Source organism: Vigna angularis, chromosome 1 (assembly GCF_016808095.1).
Source record: "Vigna angularis cultivar LongXiaoDou No.4 chromosome 1, ASM1680809v1, whole genome shotgun sequence".
NCBI lineage: Eukaryota > Viridiplantae > Streptophyta > Magnoliopsida > Fabales > Fabaceae > Vigna > Vigna angularis.
This window is the reverse complement of record NC_068970.1, coordinates 24,964,585-24,975,094: the sequence shown is the minus strand read 5'-3', so window position 1 is coordinate 24,975,094 and position 10,510 is coordinate 24,964,585. Positions and strand designations below refer to the sequence as shown.

General features: G+C 33.4%; 2 protein-coding genes across 4 annotated transcripts; both read right to left on the bottom strand.

Moving 5' to 3' along the window:
- Window positions 1–2,910: 2,910 nt before the first annotated feature.
- On the bottom strand, window positions 2,911–4,444 carry LOC108328151 (RING-H2 finger protein ATL29). Its single transcript, XM_017561971.2, has one exon. The coding sequence runs from the start codon at window positions 4,150–4,152 to the stop codon at window positions 3,208–3,210; it is 945 nt and encodes a 314-aa protein (XP_017417460.1). The 5' UTR covers window positions 4,153–4,444; the 3' UTR covers window positions 2,911–3,207.
- Window positions 4,445–5,984: 1,540 nt separating this feature from the next.
- LOC108323930 (zinc finger CCCH domain-containing protein 12) lies at window positions 5,985–10,152 on the bottom strand. Of its 3 annotated transcripts, none has more exons than XM_017556763.2 (4): window positions 10,020–10,152; window positions 9,591–9,727; window positions 8,635–9,484; window positions 5,985–6,638 (listed from the first exon to the last, which is right to left on the bottom strand). In XM_017556763.2, exons 3-4 carry the CDS (start codon window positions 9,461–9,463, stop codon window positions 6,358–6,360), a joined length of 1,110 nt encoding a protein of 369 aa, XP_017412252.1. In that variant the 5' UTR covers window positions 9,464–9,484; window positions 9,591–9,727; window positions 10,020–10,152; the 3' UTR covers window positions 5,985–6,357. The 3 variants fall into 3 exon arrangements, 2 of the variants coding, with proteins under 2 accessions (XP_017412252.1, XP_017412251.1); XR_008247588.1 differs by adding an exon at window positions 8,083–8,234 and having other exon boundaries at window positions 6,502–6,638; window positions 8,635–9,727; window positions 9,915–10,152; XM_017556762.2 differs by having other exon boundaries at window positions 8,635–9,727; window positions 9,915–10,152.
- Between the last annotated feature and the right edge of the window lie 358 nt (window positions 10,153–10,510).

Here is a 10,510-nt window from a genome sequence, read left to right as displayed (position 1 = left end):
CCTCATTAACATGCAAACTTACATATTTTCACAAAAATTTCATTATCATATAAGAAAATGGATACCAATCCAAAAACAACAAGATCATTGACCATAACCATATTTTGTACAGGATCAATAATTATAACTTATCCTTTAACAAAATTGTCATAGATCATATGAAATCTCCATACCTTAGCATTTACCCATAACCACTCAACAACACAGAATAATCATAAGAATTGAACAACCTAAAGAATTTGTTAGCATAAAGATGAATCTTAGAAGTTTTGATGATGTCTCGAAGTTAAGTCTAAAGTGCTCTTATTGCAATAAGATCTTCGTGAAGACTTGTTTTTATATTTAAAGCTTTTGCAATTTAGTAGAATCATGTATAGGATGTGGTTTATCTTTGATTCCATGTATTGTTATTTTAGTTTGCGTTAAAATTTGTTTTGATTTAGAAAGCCTCATTTTCATCAGGATAATCGATTACCAACTAATGATAATCGATTATTAGTAATCGATTATGACTTGCCATAATCGACACGAACAATTATGAGAATTTTTAAGCAAGTTTTTGACCGTTGTGCATTCATTAAATGCATAATCGATTACCTCATTGAGATAATCGCTTATCATGCGTTAAGTAGCTAACAACGGGCTTTTGGAGGTATCCATGAGTGAGATCTCTATAAATTGGATTGGGACTCTCATTCTAACATACGAAAAGCTTGAATTTTGAAAAAGGTGTTCTAGGGTTTATGTAACCCTTGTGCTTGTGGCTTTGAGAACTTGGTGTTGACATAGAGCGAGAACTTTCACGGGAGTTGTGATTAAGTGTTGTTGTTGTTGCTGAGTTAAAGCATGTCATCCTTTGTGAAGATTCAAAGGAGGTGTTCATCTTTGGTGAAGCATTCAGAGGATGTGTTCATCCCTTGTGGGTTTTAGGAGAAGTGAGTTTCATCTCTTGTGGTAACAAGAGAGGTGCTCTAACCTTAACCTTTGTTATTTTCTTTGTGATTGTAACAGTTTGTTCATTTGTGATAATGAAGCGTTAATTCTCTTTTGAGATTAACACCTAGGAGTAGAATCTTTGTGATCTGAACCAGAATAAAAATCATCTGTGCAATTTTCTCTCTTTCTTACTCTCGTATTTGTTTCAATTTGTTATTAAGGAACTTAAATAATACAAGAAAATTATTAAAGACCGTTGCACTACTATGACAAAATTAACCATATACCCTGAAAATTTCTTCTCCTACAACCAGACTATAAACCATAAATATAGACTTTTCCCTACACCAAAAAGATGTACGCATATTCACAAAAAAATATCCAAATAGTAACAAAGATTTACGTCAATAACCACATAAATTGGTGATGACACACATGGTTAGCCATATAAAAAAAATTAACAGTGTTAGTTATGAAGGACTAAATTCAAGTATTTTTAAAAGAAGAGGGATGGAAATTAATCAAAAATTGGGAGAGGGACGAAAACCAAAATTGTGTGATAGTATAGGAAAAAAAACATATTTAACGTTTTTTAATAACATGGCTAATGAAGTAAAAATAATTTTTTGAAATTTTTTTACTTTATAAATTTTGTATACTTTGCTTATATAAGAATATTATTTATTTTAAGTATTTTCTAATAATTTGATTATTAAAATTATTAATGTAAATTTTATTTATTAAAATATATATGTAAATATTTTAAAAAATATATATGAAAATGTTTTAACGTTTTAATATTAGTTAGTTAATAAAATTATCAAAATTATTTTAAAATAAAATTAGGTTTATAAAAAAATAAAATGGAAATTATATATTTATATAACGATTTATATAAAAAAGTAATCATTTAAAAATTAAAGAAATATACAAATTAAAAATTTAATTTATTAAATTATTAAAATCATTTTAAAAGAAAAATATGTTTATTTACGAAGACATAATTAGTAGCGCTCTTAATGTATGACTTCTTAAAAAACATATAAAAGTATGAAAAGAAAGCAAAAGGTGGAGGAAAATTAAATTGAAAAAGTTGTATTTTTTTTACGTACAATTTATATGTAAAAAACATTAAAAAATTAAAAGTTGTGAAATAATAAAATTGAAAATCGTGTACATGAGTGAGTAGGGACTTGTAATTTGAAGAAAAAAAATTGAATCGTATAGCAGGCCACGATTTAAGATGTGTAAAATGGTGTTCATGGTTTTATGTTTAAAAACTGGAATTAAAAACCATCTTGTATATTCACGACTTCTTCTTACTCGATCACGAATTTTTTAAAATTGGTAAATTTTTTAAAATTGGTCTTTTTTTTTAAAGAGAAATGGTATCACGATGATATATTTTATATTCATTTGACACCAAATACAAGTTTAAAAATATATAATTTTATATTTTTTTAAGAAAAAAATAAAAAAATAAATAAAAAGAATGTATGTAAAAGATTTAGGTGTGTAAAAGAATATTTTTTTTTAAATATAATGCAAAACTATACCATAATCATAAAAAGACAGTAAATTTTTTAATTCATTATAATAACATTTAAAAATATAAACGAAATGAGAAACAAATATTTTAATATTTAATATCATAGTGAAACAATATAATTCATCATTATATTTTAACTATTTTTTAATAACTTTTTGATAATAAATTATATATTATTATTTTATTGGTCTGTATATTTTAAACTTATCAACCATTTATAATTGTAAAAAAGTTGTGAAAAAAAAGTTTTTAAAATGTTAAGTGAATTCTTTATATATAAAATTATTTTTCTCAAAGGAGTCTTTTAAAAAAAAATATTAGAAAAGTCCTATTATTAACCTTTCAATCAAGAAGTTGGTTAGTGAAAGAAATATCTAACAAGAGAGTCCAAATGTAGGTTGGAAGATTTTCTCAGCAGAAGCATGGCAACTTTCAAAAGGTATAAACAAGAGTAGGATAACAGGTGTTGTTTTCCTTCATCCATGGAGGAAGTTATTTCACTGAAAAGGCTCCAACTTTGCAAAAACCAGACATCCTAGTTTTAGCCAAAGACAGAAACACATAAAAACCTTCCAACTCAGGAATATATCGCTTACCATAATGCACAGTGCCTATCTACTCTACAACAACCATTTACCTCAAACTATTGCTTTCTATCTCAAATTACATGCAGCAAAAGCTTAAAAACAGAAGAGAAAACTCTAAATTTTAAGATGCAGTGTTTAAGGTCTCTGAGTATGAGTTGGGGAGGAGGAGCAACTGGGTGATGGGGGTTGAACAAACCCACAATTACTGCAAGGTAGAGGAGCATCAAGCTTGGTCATATCCTTAAAACTCGCACAGCTCCTCGTAGAATTATGTTTACTGTTCACTCTCAAAACATGCTCCGGCAATTTCAACGTGTACTTGTCATCGTCATTCTTTCCCTCATCATCCCCCTCCCCTCTGATCATAACTATGGAGTGCCCGGTGGAATGCGACCGTACAAACATCTGTTCCTCGTGTGCATCAACCACCTCATGTTCCTGTCCAAGACCACGACCACGTTCAGGTTCAGTTTGTTCCTGTTGTTGTTGTTGATCTTGGCTGTTATCACAAACATGTTCACGCCCACAATCAAGGCCTTCTTCTTCTCTCACATCAACGCGTATCTCGCCGCTGGCTGAGGAAACAACGACGTCGCCGGGTTTGAGAGGTTGGTCGTCTGGGGGAGAGTCAAGGTCTCGGCGACATACGGGGCAGGTTTTGTGAGAGCAGAGCCAGAGGTCGATGCAGTCCTGGTGGAAGACATGGCAGCAGAGGGTCAAGAGGCGGAGCTTGCTGTCATCCTCAAACTCCACCAAACAGATGGCGCATTCCAAGCAGTACTTCTGATCCTTCCGGAGGTCCTTCACGGAGGAGTAGGGGAAGATGGGGAAGACCTCAAGCAACGAAGGGTCAAGGCCTCTGGGAGGAGATCTATGGGGCGTCAGACGAATGATGGAACCCGAAGCGGTGCGTTGAAAGGCCCAGGTTTGGACCACGCTCGAGAAACAGTATTTGCACAGGTAAACGATGCTGAACGCCACGAAGCACACCACCAGCACACCCAGCGTGAAGGCGATCAGCGCTGGTGGGGTGTTGTACGGCGGCGAGACCGGTGCCGGGTCGTACTGCAGCGAAGACATTGCCCGGAGGAGGAGAGGGAGGGTCGGTTTCCGGTGGTTGAGTTCGCCGGAGAGTGGGTTATTCCGGGCCTTCTGTTCTTGGTCGTTTGCATGGATGAGAGAAGTTGGAGACCATGCAAGGCCGGGAAAAGAAACTTTCCGATGGTAAAGTAAGGGCTGAGATTTTATTTTTTTTTCTGTGAAGGTGAGATTGTGGAAGAGAAAATCTAAATGGAGAATGAATGAATGAATGGTTTTAGTTTTGTAGGAGAAGATACGCAGAGGTGATAAGAGAAGGTGGAAAGGGTTGGTTTTGAGCGAGTCCTCATGAGAAGGACGAAAGGACTAGTGTCCGAACATCATTTCCTCTTTACTTATAGACATTTTTAATTATTCACAAAATTATTTTTTCACTCATTCGAATACTCAATATATATTTAACAATATTCTTCTAAATCAGAAAAAATATAGCTCCACTATTTTCTAAATTTAAAATCACTGTCTCTCTCTCTTTCTTTTTTTTTTAATGAGTTCTTAAAAGCAGAGAATTAGCAGCCTAGATATCCTCCGTGTGACATAAAAAAACATTTATAAAAAACGAAACCAAATCAGTTGGGACTCAGTGGATCTAGAGGCTGACGTTGATTCCACAAGTAAATTCAATACAGTTTGACTTCATTGGGTCAATAAAATACCCAGTGGCCTATTGACTCCTCTGTTTTTTTGTTCCTTTGAATTTATTTATGAAATTTTATTATTACATTTTTTGCTTATGAATTTACTTTGCTATTAAAATATTTATTTTGAATATTAGTTATTTTATTACAATGATTTTTTAAAAATTGAATAATGGAATCATGTTGTCTTAAATTTTATTTATTGGTTCATATATTAATATATTTTTATAATATAAAAAGTAATTTTAGATTAAATTTATTATATATATTAATATAAAGTTCTTCAATAATTATTTCTTGTTAAAAAATTCCATTGAATAATGTTTTATTCTTATTAAGTTTTTGTTATTTGATTTTGTCAACAATTAAAGTAATGTATGACTAATATTTTACATTCTTATTATTTACTTGTCTCTATATAAAATAAAAAAAAAGGTTGTTAAATTTTAAACTTTTGAATATTTTTAATTAGACAATTAATAAAATAAAACTGTTTAGTAATGTTCGATTAAAAATATTCTAAATTTATAAATTAGGTTAACCAAACCATAAGAAATTCAAAGAGTCAAACTACCCAATCCATCGATTTAATATACCCACCATCGATTTTCACAACACTAGCGAGAAATATTTTGCTAGCAATAAATTCACATTAAAAGCTGTTAGGTTAACTGTCTCTATAAGATTTACTTTTTTAGAATAATTTAATATATATTTTTCATTTTGCCCTTATAAATTAATTAGTAGTTCCCCTTTCTATCTTTTAAATACATAAAAAAACAATTGCTAGAAATAAAAGATAAAATAAATTGATATTAAGTACACCATTTTACTATAAATTATAAAAATGTCTAAAGAAAACATTGATAATCTATAAAGTCATTTTGAATTATTTTCCTATAATATTACATATTTTGTAAAAGCTTGAAATATGTTTCAAAGAAAAAATACTGTAAATTATTTCTTACCCGTCGTGTGAGAATCTATATCAAACACTTATTTCTCAGCAAAATATGTACACAGTCAAAAAGAGTTTGGATATCTCACTGCATACCAGGAATTTGATTAATCTTTGTTTCCAGAACTGAAATGGTCTCAAAACTGAAAACAGAAAGATAGTATGAATATGGTTTGAACTACTCAAAATTTTAGTGATTTCAATTCACAGAACTATTGTTTGGAAATTCTAAAATGGTTTTCATTACAAGTGAACAAGGCGAGGAAAACAATCCTAATGAACAAGTTCTACCTAAAATAACAACTATGCCATACTATCTGATGCAAGTACATGGAAGCTGCTGCCACATTCAGACACCAGAGAACCAGCGTATTAAGGAAGGTGAATACACCAGCAAACATAATCGTACAAGACAGTTATCCGTGAAACCAACTAAACTGTTTTTCCCGTTACAAGTTAAGGATCATAAAAGAAATTAGCTAATAAAAATATAACATGGGAATGAAAAATCATTGCGTATTCACTTTTCTTCATGGTACATAAGCCCTCATCAGTGGTTGGTTTCTTGCATCCATGACTGGGAGTATAACTCTATTCAATGTCATCAATCCAATCACCATATATCCTACTGATTTTATCTGGACCTTTCCACTTCTGATGAGTTCTCTGCCCTGGTCTCTGAATCACAATGGAAGGCCTTTGTGAAGGGACTCCAATATGGTATACATCAGAATGGGCAACAGGAGTAACCGCAGCAACAACGTTATCAGCTGAAGCTTTTGAAGCTGCTCCCTTATTCGTGTCACAGCCAACCACTGAAACACCATCTCTGCTTTCTCCTTCCATAAGCCCCCCTCCATATCTGTGCAACTCTGTGATCACCATATCAGAGTAAGATGAGTGTGAAAATCGATACTTGTTACTACTAAACACATATCTGATAGATAATCAATTCAAGCCAACAACACACTTGTATATGTGCCAACATCCAAGAAAAAATACAAATATAAGCATTCTCAGGCAGACATTAAAATGATGGCGGATGAACATTTAGATGTAAAAATAAATAAATACAGCATGAGTAAGTGTATATTTCCAACATGTTTCTGCATTCCAATTGTATTTACTTGTACTTCCAGTCCTATATTTAAGAAACGGATGAGGACAATTTTTTTATCCTTTTTATGAGAAACATAGAACCATTTCCAAATGTTTTATTACTAATTTGTTTTTATACCTTAGTTTATTGGAGAGTCTATTAATGAGTTATGCACTCATTCCCCATAAGTGTGGATGCATTTATTGAGTTATCAACAAAAAGAATCACTCCCATTGGTTCAAAAAACTTATTTCTTGAATTCTGAGAAAAATCATTGAATATAACCAAACACTTCAATCGTTTAATTCTATACATGTTTCTTGAATACATCTTAATTTCTGACATTATTAATTAAAATTAACTAACTTAACTATGTTTATTGGTTCTGATGAGTTAGGTATTTTTTTTTTTATACATAGAACCAGAGGTGGTATATACTAAATTACTACGTTAGTTGGATGACATATTCTATGATACCCAAATAAATTAGGACTTTGGTACAATTGTCCATGTCCAACAGTTGAATGGATTTCGGCAAACCAGAGAAAGAGGGAGTGACAGTTTCTCGACAACATTACCAAAGCCCTTAAATTTCAGAGAGAAGAATAGAATTTCTCTAATTATAACCTTCACAAGTGCTTCCAATTTTTCATGTCATATCATTTAAATTGTATAAAATCAGAAAGCAACACAATCAAAATTTATTGACATGGAAGCTAAAAATGTATTTCAATACAATGTGTATGGTCCCTAAATATGCTGATGCAAGTGGAATCTAGGTTGCCAAATATAAATCATTCGTTGCATTTCTGGTTTCTCAAGCCCTAGCATAACAGTTTCTCAAGAATAGTACTATTTAGTTGGAGAGAACCCACCATTTGAGTGGTTACCTAATCAGCTTCTTCACATTTGTAAGTATGTCAACGGACAAGTATAGTTTAACAAAGTTTCATTTCTCTCCACTGCGTACACAGCAGTTAAAAAAGTTCCATCTTACATTATTTTGCTTCAATTCCATCTACAACACTATATCTCTGAGAGCTACAAGGATGTAAAGCAGCACCCTTTATTCATTTTGAACCTGCTACTTAAGAACCTATGCCTTTCTGATCTCTCATTTATTTTAGTAAAAATAAACCTTAGATATTGAAGCATACAAGGCACAGAAAAAGTATCAATAATCTCAAATAAGGGAACACATAGTTAATGATAGATACTTCGGAAAAAGAGAAGGCCAAATTTCCACACTTCAAAACCCAAAAGTTCTCTCTTGCTGTAGGTTGAGTTTGTTATGCCTTTCATTGTGTAGAAGTAAAAGGAACCATGCATTTCCCTGTGCACAAGCGTGATTTTCTGACATGCAAACATGCTGGAACAAAATATTGCAAGGATTACTCCAGCTGCCACACACACTTTGATGATATGCTTGATACAACACTTGGATATCAAATTATTAATAATTGACACAAGTTTTTATGGCATACTCAAAATAAGAACAGCAGGAACTATAGCTATACTAACCACATAAAATGAATAAATAAAATCCAAGATTGAATAATACATAAACACAAAGCAATCTAACATCAAGTGCCATCAACACAGATTCTATATCCAAATAACATGAATACACTTCATAATGAGAAATGACAGCAACAATCCAAAATATTTCCAATTCTAGAAGCATTTTACACAGCACACAACGATCCCTCAATTATCACTGAAAAAGGAAAAGAAGATCGTAAAAACAGCGAAAGGAAACAGGGTTGTACCTGTGGCACCATGAGCAAAATGGCATTTGTTGCCAAAGGGGCAATACCCTGTCATCTCCCATTTATTGCAAATCCTGGTTTTCCAATTAGAGGGCTTCGAATTAGCCCCATTCCCAGCAGCATTAGCACCACCACTACCACCACCACCACCATTTCCACTCCCACCGCCCCCACCACTACCACTGCCACCGCTTCCACCACCACCACCGCCAGCATAACCCCCCGGGCCTAAACTTATAGCAACACTCTCTCGGTTCTTTGATTGTTCATCATGAAGGAAGGTGCAACTATCCCCATAGGGACACCCTTCCTCAGTGTAAAACTTCTTACAATGCCTTCCCTTGTAGGACCTCTGCATCGTATCACCTGCAAAGGTGGAAGACCCCACAGTGGGAATCTGAAACTCCTCCCTTGGCTCTGCCATCACTGCCTTCTCCTCCTCGTGTGCTGCCACAATCTCCTGCCAATTTGGTGGCGGGCGGCGTAGCTCCTCAATGCTATGGGCAAAATTGCAGTTGGTGATGTAAGGGCAGGTCCCTGCCCTGAACTTGCAGCACAGTTTCGTCTTGAAGAACATTTTCCCTATAGCCTTTGAGCGGTTTGAGCTGCCATCCTGCGAATTCCGGGACTTTTTGCTAGGCGGCTCCGACCGTGACTCGTAATTCGAGTTCGACGGCGTCGATTCCGCGTCTCCGTTGTTGTTGTTGTTGTTCCAATACCGGTACTCATCCTCCGTTGCCCAATCGGCTTGATCGCTGGACCAGCTCTCTCCTCCTCCGCCACCGCCCGTGATTATTTGAACCACGTTCCCGTCTCGAGCGTAATCCATTGTCCCAAACGAGGCAAAACCCTAATCAGATTTTGACCTCAGAGTTCTGTCTCTGTATTGTTCGTCCTCGGAAATGGAGGTTATAGAAAATTTGAGAAAAGGGTGATTCGCAGAAACTAACACCTACCTAGGAGTGCCCCCAACACAGCTGCAGCTGAGGAAATGGAATCAACGGTTTCTTTTCTAGTTCTAACAAGACTATCTTCTTCAAGACAATCTTATCTCAAAGTATTCAAGATAATCTTGGTTATGTTCGAGACAATCCTGTTCAAGACATCTCGAAACATCAGACAGATCTTGTAGATAGGATGATGAGAAAAATAATATTGTAAGAAAAAGAAGTCTGTAACAAAGATTCACTTAATCCCTACAAAGATAGTTTAATTTATGGCACCAACTGAAACTAGATCTGTGATAACAAGAAAAATGAAAACAAAAAACTGTCATAAACCTGATACGAAGATTAGTTTGAACATTTGTAAGCAAGAAAGATTCTCAAAACAATGCAATCTAGGAAAGTGGTTCGAACTGGGATGTGTTTCAGAATTTTTGGTACCTGGTTAGAATTTCGTGTGAACCAACAGGAACTGAAGAAACTCTGTATTTTTTTTTTTCTAAGGCTAAGATTGTCTCTCTAACAATGAAATGAGTTTGAGAGTTGACGACGTTGTCAGTATTCCGCTGATCAATGTTTGTCCATTCATATCTATATATATCTGGTGCTACTTATGCACATTAAATTTCAAATATTAAATAATATTATTTATGATTGTATATATCAATTAATTCTTCTGAAGATTATTAATTCTCTAGTTATGCATTGTTTCGTTACGTGTGTAATTGTTTTAGTTATCTGCATGTTCATTAAAAAATATTAGTTAATATATTCGTAAAGTAGAATAAAGATATAATCGGGAAAAGCTAGTAAATGTTATTTTTAATTTGTAAATGGAGTATTTTTTTAACATCATCAATAAACAAAACTTTATTTTAATATTATTTATTTTCTAATATTACTAAAAAGATTATTAAGTATTTACAAAGAAT

Coding starts and splice junctions, on each gene's coding strand:
- LOC108328151 (XM_017561971.2), bottom strand. CDS start 4,152: ATGTCTTCGCTGCAGTACGACCCGGCACCGGTCTCGCCGCCGTACAAC.
- LOC108323930 (XM_017556762.2), bottom strand. CDS start 9,463: ATGGATTACGCTCGAGACGGGAACGTGGTTCAAATAATCACGGGCGGT. Junction 6,639..8,634: donor TTTTGCTCATGGTGCCACAG/GTACAACCCTGT, acceptor TGGTGATCACAG/AGTTGCACAGATATGGAGGG.